A 14,085-nucleotide genomic window follows, 5' to 3' on the forward strand; every position below is an offset into this window, starting at 1 on the left:
TGAGTCTTGATTTCCAATCATAATAAATATTTACATATACTCTAAATGCAAAAAAAAAGGAATTCTTTTAAACATATTCGTTTATATTCATCACTTCCCTAATAGCATCACTTTAAAGAACAGGGATCCATATGTCTGCAGTGAAGACCTTAATCTTAACTTCTGTTAAGAGATTCACCCACGGCTTTGAACAAGTTCAGATCAAACTGGATGAAAATGTGATTTTTAAGTGACTCTGAGTTTAATTGGTCTCCCTAAATTGGCGTTTGTGAACTTGTTAACACCCATTTGGAACAACTCCATCAAACGGAGTGTCCTTTATAATTTTAAATGTAGTTCCCTGGGGAAAAGACTAGAGAATGTAAGATAACAACTACAACAGTTCCATACAAATGTTCAATCCTTTGCAAAGCACGTTTACTGCTTCTGTCCATCCTTCCAGCCATTCCGTGAGGCAGAAGTATTATTATGCCCGGAGAATGTGGTCAGAGAGGTATGAACAGAAGCAGGTAAGAAAACCCAGGTCCCCTGCCTCCTGAACACTGTTTCTACCACAGCCAGAAAAAGGAGGACACCTTAGTGCTGTATCACTCTGAGATTAGGAACATGCGCCATTTACCTTAAAACCAATCCTTGGAACAGGCGTCCATGTAATCACAATGGTGGTCTCAGTCACCTCAGTGTTGTAAGGTGGAATGGAGCCCGTCGGCTGCCCTGTGAAATGGAATCAATGCATGTGTCAAAACCTTGGAATCACAGATGATTGCATAGTACTCATCAAGGACCTCTGTTTAATCAGCTAGTGGATCCAGAATGTAACATATGTCCCTTCACTGAGTGAAAATTTGGAGTAGGTCAGGGCTTCTCAATCATTCAGGTGCCACCCAAATCATCTGAGACTTGGTTAAAATGCAGGTTTGTGTCTTTTCACCACATCTGGGATTTGTGTGTTTGATGACAATAAATTTCCCTAGTGTCAGTGTGTAAAACTGGTCAGCAGAAACTGATTCTTCTTCTTCTTCTTAATCATTAATTTGAGAACAATGGTTGAATTATAGACGGCAATCTAAAAATAGCTTTATGCTGCATATAATGACGGTCAATTATCTTGGGTTGCAGTAAGAGATGACATCAGAAAGTTAAACAAAATCGGCCATTATGGATGCACTTATAAATTCTAAAGATTCTTTCCTTAAATATATGAGTATGCATTCAGAATAACAATACTGCAGAAATTTAATATTCTGCCGCTAGAATCAGGAATTATAGCATAAGTTTAATCGCATGTCTTAGCATTATGAGAGCACTGTTATTTCTCTTAGTGAAAATATTACTTTAAAAAAATAAGAAAAGAGTATGTGTACAGAAAGACAGTTCTCAGAAGCCATTTGAGTAGAGTAAGTCAAATTCAAGGATTTCTAGTGTGTTGATGGCCCTGGCCACATGTTTGGAGCCTTTACAATTGCTTCCTCTTTACATCAACCAAATCCTGTCCCCACTGGGAAAAAAGCTTATTAAGTGCATTTATACTAAATTATGAATGGCTGGTGAGACAAAGTTACCCTCCAGAGTTATACAAATGGGGATTAAAGTTTTAAGACTCCAGTCTCTACTCAGCTCCTGTCAATTGTTTTTACTTTGTCATGTGGAAATTCAGAACCAGTATTCTTTCCATTTTTTTTTTTAGTCTGGATTTTAAAGTGCCATTTAAAAAAAATGTTTTCAAAATACTGTGTGGAAAAAAATATGTGTGTGAGCCATTTTGTAATGACAATCCTGATGGCTGAACTGAAGTACTGCTGGTTTAGTGAGCTGTTTCCTAAGTATGTTATTATTTTGATGGCATTTGGGGGTCAACCAGGATGGGTGACCTGTGATGCCTTACCACTGTCTCTGAAATCATATACCACTTGGCTGCTGCTAACTTAGCCAAAATACCATGGCCAGTCCTGTGGGACTATGTCGATAGCCAAAGAAACAATTCAGTAAGCAGTCAGCTTCTTTCACTGAACATCAGGGAAAAGCACAACTTCTTCACATATTATATTCTCCTCAATTGTCTTGGGCTTTAAGATTAGGTATTTTCTATTGCTTGAGCCAGCCAGCTAGAATATTCTCAAGTTGAAGATGATGCTTTCTGTCTGGGAAGACCATTACAGGAAAATCTCCACACTGCAAACGCACAAACTGATGTCAAATGAGGGATGTGACTGTAAGTGCTCTTTTCCCCCGAAAATAAGACCTACCCAGACCAACAGCTCTAATGCATCTTTCAGAGCAAAAAGTAATGTAAGACCCGTCTTGTTTTACTATAAGACCTGGTATGATATGATATGATATGATATGATATGATATGATATGATATGATATGATATGATACCGGGTCTTATATTAATTTTTGCTCCAAAACACGCATTAGAGCTGATGGTCCAGCTAGGTCTTATTTTCGGGGAAACACGGTATGAGCTATGAATTCTGGCAGGTCTCATTTGCGAAGAACAGCCTGGCTGTTAAAGAAATAAAATTTGCCCTATTTAAAAAGGAATAAGCTGAATTTCCCCCAGAAACAGTTCCCACCCACCTCACAGTTGCTCGTAAGAATTTATAATAGCAGTAGTTGCAAAACCCAGCAAAGTTATTCCCAGAATTCAGTTTAGTAAGACAGTAAAAAACTACAGAAACTTCAAGCAATTTCAAAAATATGCAAGCCCTGCTGATGTTTACAGCCTCGGAGAGTACCTGAAGTTCAAATAAAGTTGTAGAATTCCCTGCTTACATAGGTTTATTTAAATCTAAGCTTGGTTGAGCTGTTTTCATTATCTTCCTTCCTTAGTCAATCACCTATTAAACAAACAGGTTTTGAAAATATACTAGGTATAAGGCACTATGTTAATCTTTATCTAATAAATTAGTTTTTATTATCAGCACTTTAATCAAATATAATTATCTCTCATATAAATGTATTTTTCAGAGCATAAAATAATATGTCCCATCAAAGTCTGCAAAAGTACTTGGAATAGATTATATTGACCCATCCCACTTAATTATTGTTAGTATTACTAAAAATTATTTTTCTTTTACAGGCACTCTGTCCAACAACAACAAAAAACTACATAAAATATACCTATGTTTAGGAGTAAAAAATATAACTATGTAATTCTACATTTATATACTTATTTATATGTTTTTATAAATGTAGAAATATATGTAGTCAGTAAAAGACTACATCTACTGAAATCTTTATTCTAATGCCATGAAGGATACCTATAAAATAGATATTACAAGAAATAGATATTTATAAGAAATACAAAGACATTGATTTCATGTTAATAGATTTCATATTATCTCAGTAACGTGCAATATAAAATAGCAAAATGTTAAGACAAATTTACAAATAAAATGCCAATTTTACTTGCTGATGAACAGTAATTATTTAGGAATAAGCCTTCACTTGCCAAACTTCATACACCAAAATTTTTCATAAATTATGAATTCCTATAGGGAAAAGTACATAGACAATTTCTTTGGAAAATAATTCCATAGCTGTTCCTTAGTTCCATAGAACTAAGCTTATATTTACTTTTTTAATGCTGTTTAATATCTATATTTTAAAATTAGTCAAAGGGTAAGATTTGTTGAAAGCATTTAGAAAACTACAAACTAGTTCGTAGTTGCATACACACACATACATATGTAAAATGTTATCTTAGGTACTTCTGTAATTCAAAATGTCAAGTTAAAAATAACAAATAATGCTCAGCTAGAAATAAAGGGGTCTTATAATTCTCTGTAACATAAATGAGAATGTATTTAGTAGTAATCAGTTTATGAATACCGGCTTTTATAGTGTTGTACACATGTAAGAGATTTAAGGCTACTTCCTGCAAAATGCTGAGCAAAAGGACAGAGATGACCAAAAATTATTGTCAGTATTTTTTTCCCTCTGTGGAATTTCAAGAGTAATTTAAGAAAGATTAATTTAAAAAAAAAATATTCTGTTCTACAAAAGTACTTTAATCAGCTGCAGGCAACACTTGTAAAGAAATCATTTACTTAGCTTCTTGTTCTGTTGGTGTCAATGCAATTGGTAGATGTTTTTATTCTACACTTACTACTATCATTTGATACCCAAAGTATTAGAATTTAGATGTGGTGATTTTTTCTTGCCTTAACTAGTATTTGGTAAATTTATTTAATACAGTAGAGTTCAATTTTCAAATAATGGGCGCTTTAAACCGTGTGATCAAAATGTTGGTTCCAGAGCAAATAAGGACCGTGGCAACATATATAATTTAATGCACTGCTTCCTTCATCAAGAAAATCTTGCTTCAGAAAATTATCAACTAGATTAAATAGTGTGCTTCATGATTTACTTTCTAGCACAAGCTCCTTATTGTCCAGTAACACACAGTTCACAGAGGAGCAGCTGGTCCCCAGACCACACTTTGAGTAGCATTTCTTTAAATCTTAAAAAAAAAATTTTTTTTTAATTTACTTTTTATTAAAAAAATAATTTTTAAAATTATTTTTATTTAAATCTTGTACTAAGATTTTTAAGTTATCTTAAAAAAATGGATGAAGCACAGAAAATACAAATTTAGATAAAAACCTATAACCTCACTAAGAAAAGACATTGAAATTTTGGCTTACGAGTAGTGAAAACTCCAGTGGCTCTGGGGCTCTGCTGGTTGCCTTTCACAGCCACAAGGGTGACAGTGTACTCGGACCCAGGCTGCAGATTCCTGAGTGGGTACTGGGAGGCTGAGGGCCCCACGTTGTACTGCTTGGGCTGGCCTCCCCGGGTTGGACCCACGGTCAGTCGGTACCCAGCTATCCGGGCCCGAGGTGGAGTCCAGATCACTAGGACAGTTGAATCCGTTTCATTCACAAACTGGAGGTTAGTGGGAGCATCCAATTCTAGGAAAAAAAAGATAAAGCATGTCAAGAAATATCTGAACCTCAGTAATTATCATACTGAAATTCTAACGTTTCACTACATTTTCTAAAGTTTTGTCTTCTTACGGTTGAAACTGCTTATAAGTCAAAACCTTGGAAATATTGAGCCATAAGAGATTTGCGTGTTACACAGAACTTTGCAGAACTCTATGCCAGTCATGAGAAACTGCTGACCTTTTTCGCTTGGCTATGATTCTGTGGAAAGTCTAATTTTCCAGCATGATTTTCTCATTACCCTCTGGAATGATACAAACATTATAGAGATGGCATAAAAATAAAAAAACAAAAAAATAATAATTAGAAAAAAGCGTGTAAATGTCCCAATTTACTGTGCTGAGCCATACAAGTTAAGAAAAGAGAAATAAGCCCCCTAAAATGAGGGCAAGAAGAAAACTACAGGGAACAAAAGCAATATTTTCTGTAGCTACTGAATGGATAGTCCTGTGCTGGAGAAATAAAAGTGATTTTCACATGATTCCGATTCAACAATAATTATAACATATACTCAGAATTTCAGAATCATGAAAGGACACAGGTGAGCTTACACTATTAGAAAGAATCACATACATTGTGAGTTTTCTTCTTGAGTATGATAACTAACAGTTTTCCCTGCAGTAATTTAAAATACTTTTGAGAGGAAATATTTACAAGATAGTAGTTAAGTAAATATAATAATTGGAAGCATGGGCTTTGGAATAAAAAAGACACAGGTCAACGTGGATTCGGCTCCATCACTTTCTAGACTTGTGACCTTACAAGTTGCAGCAGTTTTTACAAGCCTGTTTCTTCATGCACCCAATAGGACAACAATAAGACTTTCCTCATTAGGTCAACATGAGGATTAAATATGAGGATAATACTTATAACGAACTGAGCAGAGGACTTGGTGCCTAATAAGCACTAAATGTTTTAGCAATTACTATTTGTACACAATTATACTGCAAAAGTGTTAAGAGCTTACATTTGAAGTCTGATCTCATTACATTTATTTATACAAAAATGCACTCAAATTTGCAATCCATGTCTCCATTAGCCAAGAAAATTAGGTTCCCTTAAGTTCTCCTCTCTTGGTGCCATTCCACTGGTACGTGTATTTGGGAAATGGGTTGCCATTTAGCATCCACGTCTGAGTTTTATTTTCAAATTTAATGGGCTTTATGTCCACTATACTGTCCCTTATAGGCCCAGTATGTTCCACTTTCTGACTGTAGACCCAGGAGTAAGTGGTGTGCTACACATTCATCAGAGGTTGGCAGTGAGGGTGGAGAATTTGGGGTGAAGGTACAGTCAGGAGTAGGACATACTCGTGGTCTGTGTTGCTGTCAGAGGCTTGCTCTCCCTCCCATGGTTCACGGCAAAGACTTTGAAGTGATAGGTGACCCCAGGGGACAGCCCCATGACTTCAGCAAAGGTGTTCCTGTTGATGGGCAGCCTCTGCCCATGCTCTCCAGGCAGGTTGACAGGGATCACATCCACGCGGTACCCGGTCACTGCACTCTCAGGAGGTGTCCACATGATGGTGATCTTCACATCCGTCACTTCCACAAACTGCAGGTCCCGGGGCGGGGGGACGTTATCTAATAGACAAGAGCCAACCAGAATTACCAGCTGAAGGTAATTCTGAAAAAGCCAGTTTCTGATGTGTATAAGACAATTCATAGAGCCTCTCATTCCAGAGCAATGCTAAGTTTCCTCTCTTAACCAGAGAATATGCTTGTTTGCTTATGTTTTTCCATGGTTCAATCATACTGCTTACATAGGACATTTGAAGATTTTATTTAATATATGTGGGTAAGCAGATGAGATTCCACCCTATGAAGTATCCTATTGAAGGGTTTTAAAATGAGGGAAGGAAGGAAGGAAATAAGGAAGGAAGGAAAAAAAGAAATAAAGAAAGAAGAAAGAGAGAGAGAGAGAGAGAGAGAGAGAGAGAGAGAGAGAGAGAGAAAGAAAGAAAGAGAAAGAAAAAAAGGAAGAAAGAAAGAAAGAGAAACCTCATTGTGACCACAGAAAAAAATGTGGTGGTTTTCATTTTACTGAATCATTTTATTATACTTAAGAGCAACAAAAGAACTTACCCTTAAGTTTCTAGGGGAAAATATGAAGACTTTATGGTGTTAGTTTTTAGTCAGGAAGGCTAATGACCAGCTTTGATTAGTTACTTTACAGGGAGGATATTTCAGTCGAATTTCATAAATTTAGGGTTAAACTAATCTGTAAGATTACTAGCATATAGGAACTGTTGAAAAAGATAAAAAAAACAAACAACTCTCCCACAGAGACAATTATTCTCGCCTCTTGCACTTCTGGTCCTCCCCAGCAGGCTAAGGGAAGGGCTACAATTCAAGGATAGTTTTGTTACCTTGTAAAGCCCTAAGAGATAAGATACCACAGGAACTGTCTTGAAGTTACCTGGACGTGGGACACCAGTGGTTTCTTGTTGAATGAAAACAGGAGTACTCTCTTGATTTTCTTCCACAGCATAGATAGTGATGTTATATTGAACACCAGGTTGCAAGTCACTGAGGGTGACGGAGTTGGCAGTTTCAGGAAGGTTGAGTTCTGTGCTACTACCTTCTACTGATGGCGAATACACGATTCTGTATCCTACAGATTCATGAGAAAAAAGTAAGACGCACTGTTTGACGGAACAGAGGTGTAGAAAGTCATAAATAAATCCTCCTTTTCCAATAGCCTTTAGTATCTTGCTTGATTAGTTAAGAACTCATGATTCTTTTTGACCCTTTCAATGTTGCCACTTCTTTTAAGAAGTATTCAACACAAAGATAAAATAAGAACAAACACACACAACTTTTAAAAAATAAATATCATCCTTAAAGACCCAAAATCTTTAATAAATGTCTATCAGAGAAGCCACGAGGTGAAAATCAACCTTCATGTTAAACAGAGCTCTTCTCTTTGTGCTCTGGACGACGGAAGCAGTTCATGACCCAGCCTAAGCACAGAGTTGTTGGTAGCACTCTGGGCGTCTTTTGGGAACATCGGAGACAGTTGAGTCACCTACTGAGCTAAGTAAGAAAGCAACTCAGCTATCTCTTTAAGAATAAGTCTTAGAGTGAGGTTTTCCGAACAATTATCCCTCTTCAATCACAGAAAGACTGGTTTAACAAATCAATGAGCTGGCTGTAGAGGGTGTGTGTGTGTGTGTGCAGGGGTTGATAAAATGGATTCAAGGGAAAATGATCCATAAGACTTGAAAATAATCACATATTTAATTAATATTACACACACACACACACACACACACACACACACACACACCTCTACCCAATCTAGCCTTTATATAGGAGATTTCAGTAATATGCCAGCCCTTAGATCAGAATTTATTTCCTCACCTATTATGCCATCAAAATTAACATGGCAGCCAAGAAGAGGAAGCTAAGCTGACCTGTGATGGGTGCTTGCGGTCTGCTCCAGCGAACAACAATTGAGGTGTCATCAACTTGGTCCACGGTAGGATCCGGAGGGGCATCAGGTGCTAACAAAGAGAAAAAGGAAAAAAAGAGGAAACCAGTCAGGAAATACTGCTATAGGTCCGTGTTACAGAAAAAGATTCTTTTCACACCATGTGGTACACATGTACCTGTTGTCTGTGAAGTAGACAGGATCAAACTCTGCTCTCCTTCTTCAGATATCTGATAGACATTGACAATGTATTTTCGGCCAGGAAGCAGGTCAGGGATGTTCACAGAAGTGGCTGTGCTTGGGAGATCTTTGAAATAAAAAAGGAAAAGGTGACTAATCAGGGCGCACCAACCCCACAAATGACTCCACAGCCTATGAGGATTATTTTAAAAACTACATATTCATGAGGCACAGGGGAAGAGTAGGAGGAAACGTACTAATGGATACTCAATAATTATCAATGCACAATGGGATAGTTTTTCTTTCTGTTTATTTCATTGTCCAAATTTGTTCTCTAAAGATGCATAACTTTTGTAATCCACCCCCAGACTTGTAAACCTAATCCTCTTTTAAGCATTGTCCTTACGTAGTCCATTGTAAACATAGTAATTGGAAGTCAGGGTCCTGTTTCTGGGCAGGAGATGATGGGGAGTAGGGTGGGAGGGATGTTCTTTTTCGTGATCTGGGGGCTGGTCATGTGGGTGTATTCACTTTATAAAAATCCATGGAGCTCTGTATTTACGATCTGTGTACTTCTCAGTCTGTAGATTATTCTACAATAGTTTTTTAAAAAGGCTTCTAAACATCAGACTTTGAAAAGCATGAATGAGGTACTGTGTACCCCCAAAGCTAATGTTTTCCACTCCAATCCATATACTGGCAATTATTTCCATAAAGAAAACACTTTTGTTTTATGGACCTGTGCCTGGGCAAACACATATGCAGCTTATAGCAGGGACCAGGAAAATGTGAGCATGGCTGGGGAAAAACTCAGCTCAGCTGTAGAAAATATCAGTCACTTTCCTTCCTCATACTGGCGGGTAGTTTGTTCAGTCTGAGCTGACAACTAGTTCCAAAGCTCACAGACCACCTGCCTGGATGCCATCTCCTATGCAGGTTCAACAACAACCACTAAAACCTGTCACGACAACCCATTTAGCGTACCGAGGTACTGTGGTTCATCTCCCTCTTCACTCAGCTCATATTCCACACGGAATCCTGACACAGTGTCTGAAGCCGAGACCCATGAGACCACAAAGCTGCTGGCTGTGATTTCAGTCACGGATTCGGAAGTGGCCACAACAGGAGAAAGGGGTGTTGTCTCTCCAGTCACAGTGTTGCCTAGGGAGTCACAGAAAGCAGAAAGAGAGCCTTGAGTCATCAAGAACATTTGCCATCGTCTATAGAATATAATTCAAAAGAAAAATGTGGGAGTCATCCATGGAAAAATATGGATCGTGAAGAGAAGTGCTTCCTAAGGGGAGCCCAACTCGGAGAAACTCAGGCACAGACATGCAAATGGCTGGGGTACGTACTGGTCACCGCTGTGTTCGAGCTGGTGGTGGTGAAGTCAAAGCGGGTCACCTCTCTTTGACCGTATTGCTGGACACTGATGAGCTGCCCCTCATATACCACATTTGGCCTCAGGCCTTTAATGGTGTATGAGTTTAAGTGGCCTGGAATGGTGGCTTCCTTCCAGTGGCCTGGAGAATTTTTCTAAAAATTAAAAAAAGAAAAAAAAAAGTCATACAAGTATTCACAAGGAAGAACATTCAGAGATGATGTGTAATCGTCAAAGAAGAATTAGGGACTTTTGCAGTTTCATTATGGAGGAAAACTGGAATCAGAAAATGGACACGTAGCAGAGCATGTTAATTGTAATAATTAGTTTTATAGCTAACAGTTACTGATAGCTTATTATGTACCAAGTTCCGTGCTCTTTTACTTGCATTCTTCCATTTAATCTTTATCTCCCCTCTCCTCCAAGTTAATGATATTATTGTCCTCATTTTATCGATGGAGAAACAGAGTTTTGCAGGTGCTAGGCACCTTCCTTTTTTGCCAGACTATTTAATGTCATCAACATAATATGATAAACCCAAGTTTTGCCTCTCCCGATATTTTCATTTCTACAATGAACAGAGATATATTCCTCTTTGAAGTAAGGAAAGCCATATATTTATTTCTCGCTTGGTGGGATACAATTCAAGGTTCTTGCCGTGCAGAAACTGTCAAAGGCATCCTACTGCTTCATGAGTCAGTTCCTGGGACCATCACATACAAGGTTCAACTCGTCTGGATTTATGACTCATTCTTGGATATAAACTACCCCCCATCAAATTGGTTAGCCAACTTTGGGCAAGACTGCAGAAGAATGAGATTTCAGTTTACTTAATCTTTGCTTCTTGGCTTCCAGTTTACATTTTCACATCCTGTCCAACTTCATTAACATGTCATGGATCACAAAACTCATAGTTATAAAATGTGTGGAAAAGAAATATCCTTACTTCAGACAAGGTAAGATTCTTTTAAGTTGTAATTATTCTAAACTAATGTAAGTCAAAATACATTTTTAATGCTCAATGATTTTTTTAAATTATCCTATCAACCAGTCCCTCAATATTCAAATATTTAGTTGTCCATTTCAATTTTTGGAATAAATGAAAGTGATCCTAGGGCTCTTTAAATTTAAATTTTAACTCAAATACACTATGAAAAAAATTGAAATTTGTCATTACAATTAGCTCAGATTTCGTGATAAGTCTTTTATTTGATGTGAACTTTTATGATTAGCTAGCAGAAGTAAATAGTAGAAAATAAACACTCAGGTCACATACATTAAGGAAAATCCTGAAAAAAACCTTTTTGTGAGTTGATGAGAATTGAATACTTGTAAATGTTATAAATTGTAGGCGTAAGTTATAAATAACACAATGTCTCTAGGGACGGGAGAAGAGATTCAGGTCAGATGTCTCAACAAACCTGAAATTTTTTAATTGTTAAAAATCTCAAAGAAATTCATTATTGCCACTCTTTGAAGACTTTCCAATTTAATGTACATTTTATACTTATCTATAAATGTCTTTTATTACAGTAGTCTTCCATAACACTTCAGAGCTAAGTTTAAAGTAAATAGAATTGGTGATGAGATAAAAAAATGAGAGGTAAAAAGGTGTTAGATGGGGAAAAAAAAATATATTGATTTCATTGACTAACATCACTAGATAACAAAGTTCGGCAAATGGCGATTCAATATACTATAGACATTAACATGAGGGTGAAAGTGATTTCAACAGCTTGAATTTTTTCTGAAGAGTTTAAATACAACTGCACGAGTTGCTCAAATGTTTTGTTTTGTTTTACATTGTTTTTAATTTCCAGAATTCAATAGCTGCAATTTAAAATGGACATTTTTCTCCTGTGTTTAAAATAGTGTTTCTCAAATTATGAATCATGAATTTTGGAGCTATAGCAGGGTAGATTTGAGATGATAATAGAAACTAAAGCCTAGTAGAAAAATATCCTCTTTAGTATGATTTCTTCAATTTCTAGACCTTTCTTATTAGAAAATTACAAGGTTTATTCTTTAAATAAACAAACTGTCATTCCTCATCTATAATTCTCTGTCATCATCTCTTTCCCTTCTATCTAAATAACTTCGGAGGATCAAAAGTAAGATTTTTAAGAAACGATCACTTAACAAGTGAGCCAAAAGAGAGTATTAATATAGCTGTTTTTTTCCCCAAAATATGGAAATGATGCCAATTTTTTTTTTCCTTTGATGGGGTTATAAAACATACAAAAACTTTAGATTTTTCTTCCCATATTGAGGAAGAATGATTTTAAGCATTATAATTTCTAAATTCTTAGCTAAGAAGATCTAACATAAAGAACTAAAGTCTTCTAAATATCAAAAAAGCTAAATTTATACAATTGATTGAGCATATATTGTTTCATTACTAAACAAATATAAATGTTATATGAATAGTTTATCAGATCTGTTTGCTCTGAAAAAAGCTTTCAGAATTTGTTAATTTCAAGAGACTCAGTGTCCAAGTTTCTGGTGGCATACTCACAGGTTTCCATCTGAGAATGTACTTGGAAATGTGAGATGGTTCTGGTGCATTCCACTGGATGGGGTGAGAGTTGGGCTGACTGGGGGTCTCAGTGATGATTACTTGGACAGGACCAGTTGTACCTGAAAATGAAAATGTGAGATTTTGTATCTACCTGAAAAATCTGAAAACACATATCCATAAAGATATATGTACCACTATGTTCATTGCAGTATTATTCACAGTGGGTAAGACATGGAAACAACCCAAGTGTCCTTTAATAGATGATTAGATAAAGAAGATGTGGTACATACTGTGTTTCCCTGAAAATAAGACCTAGCCAGACCATCAGCTCTAATGCAACTTTTTGGAGCAAAAATTAATGTAAGACCCAGTTTTATTTTACTATAAGACCAAGTCCTTAATATAATATAACATAACATAATATCAGATCTTATATTAATTAAAAAACCCGGTCTTATTTTACTATAAGATCAGGTAATATAACATTACATAACATAACATAACGTAACACCAGGTCTTATATTAATTTTTGCTCCACAAGATGCATTAGAGCTGATTGTCTGGCTAGGTCTTATTTTCAGGGAAACACGGTATATACAATGGAGTATTATTCAGCCATAAGAAAAGATGAAATACTGCCATTTGCGACAACATAGATGGATCTTGAGACTATCATGCTTAGAGAAATGAGTAAGATGGAAAAAGTCAAGAACCATATGATTTCACTCACATGTGGTATATAAAACTGAAAACAAATGAACAAACAAGACAGACAAACAAATAAAAATTCATAGACACAGACAACAGTATAGTGGTTACCAGAGGGAAAGTGGGGTGGGGGGAATGAAAAGGGTAAAGGGGATCAAATATATGGTGATGGAAGGAGAACTGACTCTGGGTGGTGAATACACAATGCAATATACAGGTGATATATCATAGAATTGTACACTTGAAACCTATAATGTTATTAACCAATGTCACCCCAATAAATTTAATAATTTTTTTTAAAATGTGAGATTTGATTATGGGGAGGGTATTCACTCACTTTGACTTAAAATTTAGTGTGTATGGATGGCCATTGTTAAAGACAGTTCTGCTTATGAGTAAATGTGAATATAATAAAATTTATCTGGATCAATCTTTTACATAATGACATTGGAAATCAATGCAACAACTCCCTTTTTAGCTGATAGATTATTCTTCACATGAAAAGTACAAATAGAACTCGTTTGTAGCAAATAAAATACATTTAAAAATATGCCTCTTAGCTTGCTTTCTTCTCCATTTTCAAAGTAAGAATTATAACAAAATTGTGAAACTACCATAACACAAATCATGTAATACAGACTACAAATTTCATTTACTTATTACGTTAAGCTTCTTTGAAACAAATTCTGGTTTGTGGAGGCTTTCATCAAGAGTGAATCTACCGGGCCGGCCCGGTGGCTCAGGTGGTTAGAGCTCCGTGCTCCTAACTCCGAAGGCTGCCGGTTAGATTCCCACATGGGCCAGTGAGGCTCTCAACCACAAGGTTGCCAGTTCAACTCCTTGAGTCCCAGAAGGGATGGGGGGCTTTGCCCCCTGCAACTAAGATTGAACATGGCATCTTGAGCTGAGAGCTGCC

The 14,085-nt window shown here is 36.5% G+C and overlaps 1 protein-coding gene across 15 annotated transcripts in view; it reads right to left on the reverse strand.

The window, feature by feature from the left end:
• Window positions 1-14,085, reverse strand: part of FN1 (fibronectin 1) — a 67,107-nt gene that overhangs the window by 32,690 nt on the left and 20,332 nt on the right. For all 15 annotated transcript variants that reach the window (XM_019727039.2, XM_019727037.2, XM_074312881.1 and 12 more), the window contains exons 13-21: window positions 12,459-12,580; window positions 9,918-10,098; window positions 9,547-9,723; window positions 8,561-8,689; window positions 8,366-8,455; window positions 7,369-7,563; window positions 6,261-6,533; window positions 4,651-4,917; window positions 620-714 (exon numbers count right to left, since the gene is read on the reverse strand). In XM_019727039.2, coding sequence (XP_019582598.2) covers window positions 620-714; window positions 4,651-4,917; window positions 6,261-6,533; window positions 7,369-7,563; window positions 8,366-8,455; window positions 8,561-8,689; window positions 9,547-9,723; window positions 9,918-10,098; window positions 12,459-12,580 — 1,529 coding nt within the window. The remainder of the gene's footprint in view (window positions 1-619; window positions 715-4,650; window positions 4,918-6,260; window positions 6,534-7,368; window positions 7,564-8,365; window positions 8,456-8,560; window positions 8,690-9,546; window positions 9,724-9,917; window positions 10,099-12,458; window positions 12,581-14,085) is intronic.

This window comes from Rhinolophus sinicus, linkage group LG01, assembly GCF_036562045.2.
Source record: "Rhinolophus sinicus isolate RSC01 linkage group LG01, ASM3656204v1, whole genome shotgun sequence".
NCBI lineage: Eukaryota > Metazoa > Chordata > Mammalia > Chiroptera > Rhinolophidae > Rhinolophus > Rhinolophus sinicus.